This window comes from Sander lucioperca, chromosome 15 (genome assembly GCF_008315115.2).
Source record: "Sander lucioperca isolate FBNREF2018 chromosome 15, SLUC_FBN_1.2, whole genome shotgun sequence".
Lineage (NCBI taxonomy): Eukaryota > Metazoa > Chordata > Actinopteri > Perciformes > Percidae > Sander > Sander lucioperca.
Genome location: NC_050187.1, coordinates 32,103,358 through 32,119,807, shown reverse-complemented (window position 1 = coordinate 32,119,807; position 16,450 = coordinate 32,103,358). Strand labels below are relative to the sequence as shown.

Genomic DNA, 16,450 nt, shown 5'->3' with positions numbered 1-16,450 from the left:
GGCATACACACAAACACAAGCAGGGAAAGAGATAGTGGTATACACTCTTATCTCTAAACATTGGCAGCTCATAATGAGAGTGACTTCCTCTGCAGCCAGTGGTTGAGTGGTGCTGACAGCCTCTCAGCCCCGCGTGTCAGCACAGGGGGATTTGAAGCACTGCCTGGGCTTGACAGCCGGGCCACGCACTTACAGATGTTTTCACACTCACAACACACGCACATACATATACATATACATATATATATATATATATATATATATATATCGCCGCAGCTGCGCTTCAAGGTTGACTTCAGTTGTAGGAGGGAAGAGACTAAGATGTGTTTGAAGTCTTGACACATGGAAAAGACTCAATATTGAGCTTTGGTGTATTGGGGCTTATGAGTGGTGAGTGGGTGATATACAGAGAGCTGCTGTACCAGCCAACTGGGAGGAGGACGCAGCTTAAGGAGAGAGTTTTAGCCAAACAGACATCAATACACACCGACGGGGTAAGCAATTCATTACAAGCCAGAAAAAAACAATTTCTGATTACTGCATAGCCGCCTGTAGAACATTGGAAACATGCACAAGTTGGAGAGAAATATGTCCAACACTCAAACTGTCTAGATTTAGTTACATTTAAGTAAGTTACTGATGCCCTTGACATGTAAAGGACAGGGAAAGACACGGAGGAGAAAGGACACATTTTTAAAATTCTGTGTACTGCATCATGCTGTAAACCTACCCTGTTTACTGTAAAGTTTTGAAGTACGGTGGTTTAGTAAGTACTGCCAACCTAAATGCTATATTATCACTTCAAAAGTGCCAAACAACTGTGAAAGGTCAGTCCGCAGGCCAGAGTTAAAATGATACTTGTATGAACTCATCTTTATTCATAGGGGGCACCTCCTGGAATTTGTGATGTTCTTATCCGTTTTTCCCCCCACACTGCCACCCCGCCATTTTACCACGGCTGCTGTATTTACCTTAAGTCACTTCTGGCTGCTGCTCGGACTGCCGATTACTTTTTCTCTCACCTCTCATCGTACTTGTGCTAAATGACAATTGGCTCACACAATAAAATGGTCTCTTACCTGCAAACAGTGCAATCATGCAGTGTAATATTTATGGCAATATGCCCAAAAATGTTTTGAAACTAGTTCAAATCCCCCATTACAGATGCAGAAATGGTTTTTAAGTCAAGCATGTCTGTTGTGCTTTGGCTCGAAAAGAGCCAAAGCCAAAGAGCTTTTTCGCTTATGTATTCAAAGCTGTTATCACTTCGTCCCAAGAATGAACGGAGATTTCAAAACGAGTGACGTGTCTGTTCCAATTGTCAAAAAACAAGATGATGCAGACGAAGGACAGGAACATGAGGTGGCAGATGAAGAGAAGAAATGTTTTGAAAGGGGGGCGCAAAAGGTACCTGGAGAAGCCAGTGTTCATGAATACAGTAATACCAAACTACCCAGGCTGTGTATTCATCCATTTCCTACACCACTTTGATTTTCCAGCAGCCTGAGCCAAATGGTGTGGCAGTAATTCTGAGTCCACTTGAATCTCAGAATAATGCTCTCGGTTTCTGTGTTGCTCCCTCCTGCATGGATCACGGACTCATAAACGTGGGCAACTGGCCAGGGGCAAGGCAGCCATTCCATCTAAACTCTGCTCTCTCCTTCCTCTAAACTTATATGAACGCATGCAGTGCAATAGAAAATTATTGTTTTTCTGCTCAGCGTGATGTCTATCTCTTTGTTTACTTGATTTTTAAAGCCGGCAACTTACAAAGCTAGCAGTTCTTTAAAGTAGAAAAAAACACAATAAAGAAAACACACGCAGTAAGAAAAATATTTGCATGTTTTACACAGCGTTTTGTATGTCATGCGTGTTGTATGTGCTCACTGAGCCCTTTAATGAACGGAAACGGAGACATCACAACAGGTAGAGCTGCTTAACAGGGATAGAGAGAAAAAGATAAAAGGGACTGAACACAGGGATATTTTTTTGGGAAAGGAGCAATCAACAGCCTGAATTAAGAATGGAATGGAAATGTGTGCACGTGCTTCCTTATATCCTCACACACACACACACACACACACAAGTATTTACTGCTGCCACAACCAATGTGATAAATGAGTTCTAAATATGTCCTGTGCGCAGTTCACAGGTTCCAGATTTAAAGCTGTCATCACTTTGTTACAGGAATGAATGGAGATGGCAACTTTTTAAAAAGGAGTCAGATTATGTCTGTATTTGAAAAAAATGTTTAACTGTGGAAATATGAAAAGCTATCACTTAAAAAATCCAAAGTTTCCATTTGTTGTTGTAATGTGTGGTAAATCAACTCGTGAAGATGACCTCCTATGTGTCGTCCATTGAATCATCACGTCTTCACTGTTGGAGAAGTAGGCCGTGTTGATCAGGCCAGATATGGTGGACTACAGCAACAGACAAGATGGCGGTCCAATGTGTATTGCTTTTCAAGTCATATGGGACCCTACGGCGAGTCCTTATAGGTTCTACAGTGCTGACATCATGTCTAGAGGTAGGCCGCAGACACCAATGTGATTCTTAGTAAACACACATTTACATTTTAAAGGCTTGTGCAGCCAGCTTTTTAGTTGCAGTATATTTGGTCATTTTGCCAAAATATTTTCCATATTTTACTTCTTTAAAAGCACTACAGAGAAAGTGACCATCGTAGACTACTGCGATAGTTGCTCCCTCTACTGTAGCTCATTCACTGACTATGGATAATACAACCCCACTTCAAAATATCCAAACTATCCCTTTAAGTATTCTTTAATGATTTTCGTAAATCAGCAAACGACAATGTATATATCCACTTCAGTTGCACATACAGTATATTTTGTGTGGCCAGGACGACACCCTACATGTCTCTCTAATGAAATCAGACTGACACCTATGGGCGTTTTTATCGGGAACAGGTATTCAGGGCACAGCAGTGTGTATGTTTGAGCGCCTCTGCATCTGTGCACTGTATGTATAGGTGTCGCTAGAGATTAGTCACTTCGGTCAGAGACGTGGGTCGATTATGGAATTCCAGGATCATCGTGGCTGCCTATTGTTCCTATAGCCTGGGATCACAATGAATCATACTGCCTTACAGAGACGAACATGAGACACGTTCAGAGAGCTCCCTGAAATAGGGGGGCTGAGCACAGACAGCTGACTCGATCCGAGTAAGTCTGAGGACCTGAGAGAATTCTGCATAAGTCCATTTTTTCACTATGAACTAGAATGAAAGTTATCATTAATATTTCATCTTTCAGCATGAAATTGAAGGTATTTAAAAGACCAAAAGCAAAGTCAGAGGAAAGGTTCAGGTGATAAAGGAGGCCTAAGTAAATGTACAAAGACCTCCTACAGAAAGACAATGAGAAAAGCAATCAAATTAGCTATTGTACTGTACTCTAAGATCACTCCTACCTCCAATATAATGTTCTGTGTGAAACAAGACCTGAATTTGCATGATTTTATAAACGAGAATCCCCAGGGAGCACTTTTCATATCGGCCCCCTTTTTAACCATGCACGCTTCTGTGGCTTTTTTAGTGTGTATTTCTAGTTCCCTGCTAAAGTGTGCTGCGCCGTAGACCTGACACGTACTGTAGAAGGCTGTCTGAGTGATCAAAAACAAGCTCTAATCTCTTATCATTTCTGCCTCCATCCTTCTCCCATCACCTTGCCCTTTAATTTTCACAGAAAGAGCAGGCTAGGCAGAGTGATCTCATGCTTTCTGTTTCTTCGCTCCCTGTCCTCTTAGCTTTACCCTGCGATTCCCTGATTAACCCTCACCCCTGCAGCCTTCTGCTCTCACCCCTCCATCACCAGCTCCTGCTCTACAATTCTTCTCTAATGATCAGCTGCTGCTATTCTCCTTCTAGCTTTATCCCTTTCTGCATTGTCTTATATGCTTATTACCATTTACTGGCCCATTTCTTTCTAACGTAAATCACTCCTCATCCACATATAGGTATACTATAGACCAGTGGTTCCCAACCTTTTTTCCTTGGCGCCCCCCCTACTTAAGTCTAAGAATAGCTGAGCCCCGCCTCCAAAACCGAAGGTGAGGTAACTTTCCCTTACTTTCTTTTTTGATACAGAAGAGTTATCAGCACTTTTACATTTCTCCACCATGTTTCATTCATAAAATAGTGATGCCGTGGCGGGATGATAGCAGCTAGCAGCTAGCAGCTGACCTGATGACAGCAAGGGTCCCAGGTTAAGAGGTCCCGGAGGTTTGGCCTACTAAGTAGCCTGCCTACAATTTTAAGCTATAACAAAAATATATAGTTTTTATACAGACTTTTGTATACATTATATATTCTAGCGTATTATCATAATTTGTTTAACATGTGCAAATATTTTTTTTTTTACCTCAACCTCAAACCAGATAAAGACTTGTGCCCCCCCTGTGATCTTTGCCGCCCCCCTTAGGGGTCCCCAGACCCCAGGTTGGGAACCACTGCTATAGACCACATGTGTCAAACACGACTTAGTTTCACAATACATTTTGGCCCGTCTAGTTGTGCGCCAAACCAAAAAGACGGGAAACTGTTTTTCAAACTGCAATTGCGCGATTTGCCAACTTTTAGACTCAGAAATCCCCACAGAACCAGAACGTTTTCATATTCAGGCTGTGAAACAGGTTGTTGTGAGTCGGCTGTGTGGTAGCCTGCTTTTAAAAATGTAATCATTGTTTTGCCTTATTTGCTAAATTCTATGATGGAAAAGGAACTTTTTTCCTGACTTTTTTAGGGCTCTATGTCGACCACGCTGTACGTGATAAGACTATATGGGACATGTAATAATACAGTCAAAGATATTTGACTTTCTCGATTAAATAAAATGCCAATAAACTACCCATGTCTGGCCCTCGACGTGATTCTCCTTTTCCAGTGTGAAAGTTAAGTTTGACACTCCTGCTATAGACAGACAGAGAACAAGTCATGCTCTACATAGCTGCATTTTAATGACAGTCCCAGACTGATCTGCAAAGATGTCATTCAACATAAACATGTGTTTGGATTAGCACTGAAACAATTAGTCAGTTAGTCCAGTGGTCAGGGCCTCCCTCCTCTCAGACAAATCTGAGAGGTCACAAAATGATTAAGGAAAGAAAGAAGGATTTCTGTTTATTCTTTGTCTTTTTGTTTTTAAATACTGAATAATTTTACCTCTTCAGCCTGTACAAATCCCTCAAATTAAACAACCTAGAAAAGGACTCCCTCATCTCAAAGCTTGTGATGAGGGGTCCCATGTAGACATGTCTTCATTTTTAAGTGGTCACTGGTCACGAGCCAAATAGGTTGGAAACTGAAGGGCACTGAAGCCTTAAGTTAAAAGAAAATGAAACCACAACTTTTTTTTTTTAAGAAAAAATGCCAAATGTTTGCTGGTCCCAACTTCTCAAATGGGAGGATTTCCTGTTTTATATGATTGTAAATTGAATACCTTTGGGTAACTGTTGGTCGGACCAAACAGGCAATTTCAAGACTTCACCTTGGGCTCTGGGAAATTGTGTGATGCATTTAATGTTTTTGGACATTTTATGTGCTAAACACTTAAACAAGTAATAGAAAAAATAACCAACAGATTAAAAGTGGAGTCTGCGATTCTGGAGAAAGATTGTTGATATTTGAAGTCAACACCCACACAAATTCACCCCTTCCTGTCAGTGCTCCTTTTCTACCGTCCCTCTCGCTCCCTTTCTCTTATACATCCATGACCTTTCCCCTGTCGCGTGCGCGTGCGCGAGCACGAACACGAACACGAACACGAACACGAACACGAACACGAACACGAACACGAACACGAACACGAACACGAACACGGCTGTTGCCGTTTGGCTGGAATAGTGTTGTGTGCCTCGGCCTGAGCCACTTTGTTTGTTTCCCTTTTACAGAGCCGGGGGTAGCACATGATTTATTTTCAGCACACACACAGAATGGGCAGCTGTTGGACCGTGAGGAGATAGTCACTTAAATTGGCAAAAGGTGTATTGGATTAGAATCGCAGACTCCATCTTTAATTAATAACAAAAACAATTGTAACCCTACTCTCCATAACTGCCCTTTGATGACAGACTCAGGCTGAAATGATGTCTGATCTCTGCCGCTTGCAAAGAGAGATATATATATATGCAAAGCCATCAATCAACATGAAGAGGCATTTGGACATGAAATAAGGAGTGTCTGCCTTAACTATAAGACTGACACCATAAATCTGTCTGCTCCCACTCCTGGAAACTACAGCTCAGACTGTCAATAGATGTCACCTGCCTGTGATGTGAACTATGATCCCGTGCTGCACATGCTTCAGCACTGATGGCCTGTGGGTGTCTCGTCCTTCCTGAGACTGGCTGGCTTATTATGGGCCAGAGACATATATAGTGTGACGTGGTGGGTTTCTCCTTTCAAATTCCTTCTCTTTTTGCTATAGAGAATCGCAAGAGGAGAGAATAGGCTTTACGAAAACGTCTTCCCAGCCGGCCTTTTCTTTAGAAGCAAATTTGTCATGAAGTCGGTACCCAGGCAAAGATTTTGTTTATCTGTATCTCACCACCCATATTATGATCTCACCCTGCTATAGGAGAAGCATTGGTTTAGAGCAAATCAGCCTATTGTGAGATAGAAATTACAGAGGAATGAAAAGAAAAGGCTCCTCTCTATCAAAAGGGGTAAAAAAAAAAAATCAGCCTTGTTCTTTGAAGATGTGGAGGCAAAACGTGTCTGTTTTGATTTCACACAGCACTCCCCACCTGCAGTGTGATAATAAAAATGTGAGCAGCTACATGATTGCGCCACATTCTCAGATCAGGCTCTCAAATACCCACAGCAGACCCAACTGTGTGACCACAGAGTACCTGAGTGGCTGTGAAGAAGGGAATAACATCGCCATCTAGAGGCTCTTTTCAGCATCGCTCACACACACACACACAGATGTGAACAGAAAAATGCCCATCATGCTCTCTCGCGTGTTACTCACAGAGCAACTCGCTCATCTTTTCAACAAGTGGATTCAGACAAGAGGAAGCTGTCCACAACCACAGTGAAATATGCCAGCAACAGAGCCCTCGGTCTACATCTGAAGCGTTTATCCACTGCGTGATGAGACTCAGAACTATAGCTCCCCATGCAAGGTCACTTCCAGCCAGCATGCAATATTGCTGGGGCGAGAACAAGCAAAGAGAAAGACAGATAGTGGAGAAGATGAGGGAGGATAAACACGTGACACACAGATAACCTTCGGTGAGTGCATGCACAGCTTGGAGCTTAACCGTATCTCACTTGAGATGGGTGACCAATGAAACAATGCAAAACATAAATACAAAGGGAAGGAGTGAAAGCCTCCACAGAAGAGATTCTTTTTAATTCTTACCCATGATGGGAGCCAGGCGGAAAATGTCAGATAGACGGCTGTTCATGGGTTCATACGGAGAATCCTCCAAGAAATCATTACCTGTGAGGAAGATAAGCAGATGTTATAGATATATAGATACAATTATACAGATAGATAGATAGATAGATAGATAGATAGATAGATAGATAGATAGATAGATAGATAGATGGATAGATAGATGGATAGATGGATGTTTTGAACCCCCTCCTGTTTTGTTTATCATCTTTCACCCCTCACATCGGCCTGCATGTGACATGGGTTATTTGGGTCAGTCGATATCCACGCTGACACACAGCCACACGCTTGATTAGGCAGGTTGGTCAGCTGTGTTGCACAACTGGAAGTCGACTTACAGACGACAGGGCTGGATGCAGTTTAGGGACTAAAAGACCCCCTGCTATGATCGACCCTTCAAGATGGCGCTGCCAGCGCTGAGGGGCTTCACGCTCCATTACCTTCAAGGAAAGTGATTTAGGAGGTCAAAATCTCAGCTCCGCGGGACCGTGGCTGTGAACCCGAGTCAGGGGCCAAATCTGAATGAAAGTTGAGGGACTGCCCATGATCGGATTGGACTGCTAATGGATAAATAGCTGTGTGCTACTTTTTGAGTTTTTCTGTGTTTGTGGTAGCAGGGATAGGGAGGATTGTTGAGCAGGAAGGGGGGGGGGGGGTTGGACTGATGGTGCCCACTTCATATAACAGTGGGAGGAGCTGGGGCAACTAATCCCTTTTCAGAACAGATTAAAAAAAACCTATGGGGAATGTCCATTTCACATAATAGCTGCAGGCTGTTCTCTAAATGTAGCAGTCCACCCAAACAAAGACCCCTGAGGGACTCTGTGGAGGTTTTATGGAAAACCCAGAAAAAAAAGCAGTTATATTGTGCTCAGAAGTGTATAGTTTACTCCATATGACACAATTCTTAATCAGTATCTGCTTAAGGAGGGAGGGGGTATCTTGGGGTGGCTTTTTGACAAGGAAAAGTTCAATCAAAAAGCACTCAACCAACCTTGTAACGTCTGATAGATCCCCCAGTAAATGCGCAGGCAGTTCTTCTCCTTCTTCATGCCCCTTTTACACCGGCAGTTGTACAGCGGGCTCTGTTTGAGCGCGTCCATGGCGCTCCGGCACTCGTCCTTGGCCTCCAGGCCGGCCACCATGCTGAAGTTGCTCTCCTTGCCGCCGGCCACGCACTGCCTCATCGTGCGGTACTTGGTGCTGCACGCCTGCTCCTTCATGCACTGATCACTGGCCCGCACGCAGTCCAGCCGGGTGGCCCCAGCACGCACGTTCTCCTCGGCGTACGACAACACATCTGGGAAATACAAGTGGCATTTATAAAAGTGACACATAATAATGAACCTTTCGCTCATTTGTTTGTAGTAAATATTCAAGGCATAAACACTTTGCAAGTTGCCTTTCGGGACAAAACAATTAGCCTACAGATAGGCAGCCTGTCAGTCATTTTTACGAGCTTATAGGCTGTCCAGTGACATGGGAAAACACATCTACGTCGCCACAAACAAAAAAACATCTAGCCTACATCGCATGTAACTGAATGGAAGCAGTTTCATACTCCTACTTGACAACTTCGTGATCCACGCAGATACTTCACTTATAGTTTCATCACACCGATGAAAACGTGCAGTTAAGGGAATATGTGCATTCACATTCATTATTGTTTGATGAGGCAGCGGTTTACAGTAGCCTCTACACGTTAACGAGACTCTGAGCAGCCGCCGCCACGGTCAGGCTCTCCCTTACAATTAAGCCACTAAATATCACATCCACCAACGGGATGAATTAGCATCAAACGGACAGCTGTTGGTGGTAATACATCAAGTGAAACTTACCTAAAAGAGGCAGAAGGACATACAATACTGAGAGGATCATTGTCTTCCTCTCCATGTGCAACATAAACCCTTATTGGAACGAAATTCGCGAACTAAAAGCGACTTAACAGTAGTTTAATTCCCAGGGTACTTCCACTGTAGTGAAATCCATTGAAAAGACGTAGCAGTGTGCGCTCCGCTGTACAAAAACCAGATCCAGCTCGCCTCGTGTGAGAAAATAATTTCCCCTCAAAATAAAAGAGTGTCCAGTCCCGATTCGGCACAGTTTATCTGGCTCTAAGTAATCTAGCCTACAAAAGAAGCAACTCTTTCTTTCTTTTCCTCCCGTGCGGGTGGTCTTCTCACCGCCGGGAGACAAAGACAAGGGATCAGAGCAGCGGTGGAAGGGAAAACAGGCGAGTGTCCTCCAACTCCAGCCAGTGGGATGCTTGCGTCTGTGCGTCTGAGCGCACACAGCCAACTGGAGCCCCACTGCTGTCTAGCGCATTCAGCAGGAGAGTGCCAGCTACCCCCTTCGCACTAAAGTACAGTCATCATCTTATAATCGGCTATATGTACAAAGACAGACCTTCCTATCACGGCAAACTTACTCCCTTATTACGGCAATATCACAATCGCAGCACAGAGAATACATAATTCGCTTTAAACTCACTTAACTCACTAATGAGCCCCGGAGACACAAGTCTGGATGCACAATAGCACAGTGATTGATCATTTCGAAAGGTTTGGCTATCGTTCGTCACTGCTTAGTTGCACATCACAACAAATCTCTTTGGGGTTATTATATATTTTAATGTTGTTTACTTTTAATACACTTTCCAGCTCAGATACTCACAGAAGTTAAACAACTAGGCTAAAACTAAAACAATCCCTTTTCCAGTCCATTAAAATGCACATATCGCCGCGCGATATAGCCTAAACACGAGGGCACGTGGTTGCATTTAAGATGTTATGAAATTATAAACCAGCACTATCAACTCTTGATGCGTGTGGGCTGGTTTTACATTTCAGTATAGGAGAACTGTGCTGACAGAGAGAGGGCAAAGAGCACGACTCAAGTGCATTTTTATGGCGTGAATAATAGCAGCATGTGGAGTTGCTTATATGGCAATGTGTACTATTCTGTGTGACTGTATCCACTTGAGTGTCAAAAATGAATGGACATATTTCAGCCGCATCAATATTCACTTCACAAAGCATCATGCTATTTCAAGCGTGTGGCTCCTCCCTGCTCGCTGTAATCCCATTTGCAAAATGTAGCCTATTACCTATGCCTATATTATGCGACATTGGCTGCCACGTGTGACGAAAGTAGGCAGCCTATTTGATGATGTCACTTCGGAGGTTGTAGTAGCCTAGGCTATGATGAAATATATAGCCTCTGTATGACACATGTCAGCTATATAGCAGCCGAACTGTGCTGCGCTGAGGTCCACACACAGAGTGGACACTGTGTGACTGACTGCCGCCATCTGTTGGTGGTTTTAAAGTAAAGGTCAATGTTAAAAGTAATGATGTGAAGCCATTTCTGTTTCTTTCAAACAATAGGCTACTACATGTTTCACACTCGATATTTTCATCAAATAAATAAGAGCATTATATTTTTAAACGCTTCTGATCAATGTAGCTATGGCCTACTGGCAAATGACTAGACATTTAACAAACAGAGCATGATTATAATAACAGGGATGATGCATCATGCGACTTGTAACTCTTCCTATAGCTCATTGATTGCCTCTATGGTCTATTCAGAGGCTAATCCACTTGGCTAAATACATGGGACCAGACTATGTCAATGAGCCCCTCTCTATCAAGGATGCTCTCGACACACACACACACACACACACACACACACACACACACACAGGGAGAGAGAGAGAGAGAGAGAGAGGGGAGCAGGTGCATTCAGAGATGGGATGAAATAGTTTATTTCAACATCCGTTAATAATCCGTTATTGGAAAGGAAGATGTGATTAGGTTGGCCCTGCAAGTCACTTTTCAAAATTTAATTTAATTTTTAAATGTTTTTTTGTTTTTTGTTTTTGCAGCAAACATGACAGGAACAGAGACAGAAAATGGGCACAAATGTGCGACAGGCTCAGGCTACTATCCGGGATAATTGTCTGCTTACAAATTGATGACTTTGCTGTTCTTAAGTCTCCAGAGGGAGCCTTGCCAGTCAGGGGAAGGCTCAGTCTGGTGATTTATGAAAAGCCTCAATCAATATGTGATATTCATTTTGCAAATGAATCTCAGAATGATGTGGTCCTTAGGTCATTTAACGTTTCACACAGTAATGTGTCTCATGGCACCGGATCAGAATCTTTTTTGTCCCAGTGGGGAAGAGAATTGGTCAAAGTCAGGAATTGTGTGACAAATGTACAGCGAGTCTCAATCATAGACAGTATATAAGAATGGATTAACGTCACTGTTGAAAAGGCTGACTGTGCCGAATCTGCCTGTAACGATACAGCATACAGCATGTTCAACAGCCTTCTAAACCGTCTCTGGTGTAAATTAGCAACAGCAGATACAGGACAGGAATGGTGACTCCCGAAAGGCAAACGTCAATATAATAACGTACGTTACATGAAATATAGGAAGAGTAGGGGCGGACAATGCCTTCTCCATCCTTGAAAAAAACTTAGCTAACGGCAGCGCCAGCAAGCTAGCTAGCTAACGTTTTTTTGTGTCACTGCTGCTAGCCACATTCGGGACATAGCTATAGCGTTAGCTGCCTGCGTTCAGAAGTTCACGAGCCGTTACTTTTTTGGCAGCAAATGTTTTACCTGTTAACGTTTCCACTCTCTCAAAGCAGCCAGTACATAAAATAAATTAATGTGGTTCATCGTTTGTAATATCAGCAATGTGTTAATAACAAAGAACGTTTAGAACCATCTTTGGTAAAAAAACAAACTAACCGGTATCAGCCGCGGGGCGGGGCGTCATTCTTGAAAGCTGCGTCATAGACGTAGCGTTAACCAAATTAGGTACAGGGGACTAACTAGCTAGATGTTAGATAGTTAACTTTATATACAGTAGGATCTATGCTTTTGATTCTAGGTGGCCAGTTATTAACTGAAAATGAGTTTAGACACACTCTTTCAACAAATCCTTCTAACTGAACAACAATTAACTGAACAGACACAAAAATTCAAAGAAGGTATGTTTGCTGCCAGTTAACATTTTAGCCAGCAAAATAAGCTATAGCTTAGAGCTAACATAGGAAGACTAGCTACAATGCTACCTAGCATGGTTAGCAATATAAACAATTAGCCCAACTTTTTTCAGTAAAAAAGTACCCCTTTTGAATTGTTTCTTTAAGCCAAGTACCCCCTGACCAGCGCTAGTCATTTTTGGTAGAAAAAAAAGTCTATATAAAGAGGAACAGTACAGCGCTGTCAGCGATAGATTTACTAAACAACAGCCTTCTACCTGAAAAAAAAAACATTTAAATGCTGATGAGAAAAGGAGACAAAAACTGTTAAAAAGACAAAACCTTGTAAAAAGATGGTAGAAGGAAGGAAGGAAGTAAGGCAAGAATAGGTCGAAAATAGTATCAAAATCTTCAAAAACAGTGACATAACTTCGAAAAAAGCGCAGAACTTGTAAAAAGTAGAAGGAAGGAAGGCATGAATGAATAGGTCCAAAGAAGGCGACACAAATGTCACATTTTTGGTAGATAAAAAAAGTCTACATGAAGAGGAACAATGTTCTGGACAACAGCCTTGTAACTATTAAACATTTTGTTAAATATCTCACATACCCCCTGCAGTCCTCCAAATTACCCCTAGGGGTACACGTACCCCCATTTGAGAAACACTGAATTAGCCTAAGGGAACCTACGTCTTTATCCACACAAATTTTATTATCTTGCCCAAATGACTTTTTTTTAAAGACTAGTAGTTTGTCTTTATTTCAGTCAAAGTAGCCATCATCAGATACAATGAGAAGATCAAGAGTGCCACTGAGAAGAATGAAAAGACCAATGAGGAACTTGATACAAAGGTGAGGCTACCTTACAGTTTTTTTTTTTTTGTTTTTTTTCTTTTTTGCTAATGTGTGAATTATGAGACACCATGATACAGTAAATTATGCCTACACAGATGTCTTTTGAAAGATTTGGCCAGGTTGTTTGAGCTTACTATTGTCTCACACAAACAAACTATGCCCTACAATACACAGGTTATACTTTGATGATTTCAGGTTTTACTAAATAACAGTAAAAAACAATAACAGTAATCATTGCTTACCTTGAGGCGCGTACAGTATTAGTGACACATGAGGTAAAGAAGTGCATATTGGCATATTGATTAGCTGATCTGCTCTATGATTTAAAACACCTTATCTCTCCCCTTCGTTTCATCAACAGTGCAAATTGCAAGTGCCACTGCAAAATCAATTGCTAATTTTCACCGGATAACATTAGTGGATCCTTTTAGCATGTGTGAGATACGATGACAAAGGCAGTTGGCGTCTCAGAAATATGGCTAACTTCTTCCTGTGCTTGTAAAAGTGGACATCCGATCAAAAGAGCAAATCACTTGGTCTTTTTTTTTTTAGAAAGGTTGCTGAATACAACGCCATGTCTGAGTATTTTATCTGCCTGAGAACACAGGACACGGACACCTTTTCTGACCCCTTAGAGTAAAATATAGAAACTGTTTACATCATACAGATATGCAGGGTGTGTTTACGGCACAGTGTGTTTACAGCTCTCATGGTGTAACGTCTTACAGTTTATGAGAGCTGTCTTAAGATAATTACAGTGTTTAGAAAACTTGGAAGCTGATTTTGCTCGCTGAAAACGTACTGCGCTCCTCTACTACCATAAAAGAAACCATAAACTCACCTCCTTGAGAGCTTAAGTAACAGACTGAAAACTGTACTGAAAGTCATGCCTGAGGCATCTTTAAAAACCATCCTCCATGAGAGACCACGGAAGGTAAACAAGAAAGGTATTTGAAATTGAATATATATAAACATTGAAAAAGAAACCTTAACACCCAGGTATTTTAAAAGGAGTCAAAGAAACTCATAATTTTTGTTCGCCATTCCCCAGGAAGGGTCACTAACAACTTACACCTTATACAGTGTGCAGCACAAGGACTGTGCCAGCTGCCCATCTTAGAACTTTCATTTCATTTCTCATTCTGTGGGATCACTAATATATCTCGGCGATGTATGTTCCTCTCAGTACATCGGTCTGTCAGTTTGTGGCTCCTAACTGCCCACTCATCTGTTTGTACTCCAGGCACAGCAGTTGTCTGCGATGAGGCTGCAGCATGACCTGATGAAGAAATGTGAAGACCAGATGTTGAAGCAAATTGAGAAGCTGCTCGGCCATCAGAGCCAACTCAGGGAACGTCTCGTGGGTTCAAGTCTGAATCAGTATTTACATCTTATACCATATTGGTTATGTGTAATATGAATACCTAGTCAGCTTTTATAGTGTAAACTTTGTAGATGCGTATAAATTGACTTTCTTTCAGAAGATTCAGAAAGGCTGCAACTAAAGATGTTTGTTATAACCAGACCCAAACGGAATCTGTGGATTTTTTCAGTTATCAGCGGTGATCCAGAATGAAGATTTCTGGAATTTAGCCTTGGGTGAAGATGTGTTAACATTCTGAGTTTTATTTTTATTTTTTTAATTTGTTTAAAATCTGTGTAATTCTGCGTCTGCAGATGGCCTTGGTTATAACCAATGAATGTGTCTGTTGCTTTTTGAATAATCAATTAATCATTTAGTCTATAAAATGTCAAAATAGTGAGCAAGTGTAAAATCATGAAAGTGCAAAATATTGCACGAAAGTCAAGACTTTGAGATAAAGATTTCATCAAAATTGTATGGTTAACATCACTAGAAGTAGTAGGAGTAGTTGTAGCATCACAAGCAGCTGCGTGTTATTGTTGGAAGCATTTCCCAAGATCCGTCTTTTCATACCAGGCCAAGATAAAGTGGGAGTCTAAGGAAGAAAAGGAAAACTTCTTTCAAGAGATCTCAAGGTTCAACAGTGACTTCAGTCTTCGAGGATCCAGAGACGTAGTGTTCGAGAGCCAAACACACACTGAGCTCCTGGACCTGGAGAGGGAGGTGGAAGCATTATACAGAGGTCATAAAAGACTGCCAATTGTACTGTTGTCACAGTAGACAGATGTTATATAATGCAGATGTGGCCCTGACTGCCCATTTCAAAACTATTAAGATATTTCTTGGTTTATTATATGGTATAAGTAGATGAATTATAATGATGGCCAACGTCCCTGACATGTTGACAGCATATAGCTGACACAGCGAAGAAGTAGTCAGTGTAATTTCAGGGTGGTTGGAGAATGATAGTAAAACTGATTTCAGAAATTAGATTAATTAATGCATGGAGTGAACATAGTAGTGGAATAGTTGTATTGTGTATTGATGCAAGGATGTTGTATGGATCATTGTATGGTGTGTGTGTGTTCGGATTTCCACGTCTATCCATCTAATCTGTATTTCTCTGTCATAATGTGTACAGACATATACAAAGAGGAAACAATTATTGAGCATGCTGACTGAACTCAGGCACATCTTAACAAAAATAGTTTATTAAACTGAATAGAGTTACATTTTCTAGATAAATGTCACTTTACTCCAGGAGTTGGTTTGCTTTGTGTCAGCATACACAGTTATAAATACGAAACTCCCGAGGTGTTAACTCTATCGTTTAATGATGATATTGAAATCCTGTACAGTTCACACTCAAACATGAGAGCAGCACTAATGAGAGTCTAGTTGTGAACATACCACCGTTCATGTCAGTGGTAAAATAATAAGCAATACAAGTAAAATATCAAAAGGTTTAGAGTTTTGAGAACACGTGTTAGGCAAGGGTAGGAAAGCAATGTACTGTGTGTGTATATATTTAATTGAATCATTACAATCAATAATCAAATATTGTATAGTGAGTATTTGTTAAGAAATTGCAGTGGCAAGTGTTTATAGAAGCACAATATATATATTCTTTTTATAAAGTCAAGCAACTTTTAGTAGCCGATTACACTTTTGATGTGGTTTGAACTGTTTTCATTAGTTCTACAGGACTGAGGATACCAATGAGGACCGATGCCTTCACATTATGTATTATATCTGGGCTCAGGGGAATTGCATTTTCGGATTGTGTGTACTGTTAAAGTGAATTTAAAAAATGC

General features: G+C 41.5%; 2 protein-coding genes across 10 annotated transcripts in view; one reads left to right on the top strand and one right to left on the bottom strand.

Annotated features, from left to right (window-relative positions):
• The window catches only part of gfra1a (gdnf family receptor alpha 1a), a 122,808-nt gene extending 110,562 nt beyond the window's left edge, over nt 1–12,246 (bottom strand). Inside the window, exons 1-3 of one of the 4 annotated variants that reach the window (XM_035992527.1) lie at nt 12,184–12,246; nt 8,419–8,724; nt 7,389–7,469 (exon numbers count right to left, since the gene is read on the bottom strand). In XM_035992527.1, coding sequence (XP_035848420.1) covers nt 7,389–7,469; nt 8,419–8,724; nt 12,184–12,229 — 433 coding nt within the window. In that variant the 5' untranslated portion in view covers nt 12,230–12,246. Of the gene's footprint in view, nt 1–7,388; nt 7,470–8,418; nt 8,725–9,262; nt 10,015–12,051 lie in introns of those variants that run through there. The other 3 variants (XM_035992528.1, XM_031315949.2, XM_035992530.1) reach the window with 3 other exon arrangements.
• ccdc172 (coiled-coil domain containing 172) overlaps nt 11,682–16,450 on the top strand; it is a 36,987-nt gene continuing 32,218 nt past the window's right edge. For 5 of the 6 annotated variants that reach the window (XR_004895235.1, XR_004895234.1, XM_031315952.2 and 2 more), the window contains exons 1-4: nt 12,253–12,425; nt 13,185–13,270; nt 14,517–14,633; nt 15,213–15,378. Coding sequence is in view for 4 of the 6 variants with exons in the window: in XM_031315952.2 (XP_031171812.1) it covers nt 12,347–12,425; nt 13,185–13,270; nt 14,517–14,633; nt 15,213–15,378 (448 nt within the window). In the remaining 2 variants the exon portion in view is untranslated. Of the gene's footprint in view, nt 11,843–12,252; nt 12,426–13,184; nt 13,271–14,516; nt 14,634–15,212; nt 15,379–16,450 lie in introns of those variants that run through there. The other variant, XM_031315953.2, reaches the window with a different exon arrangement.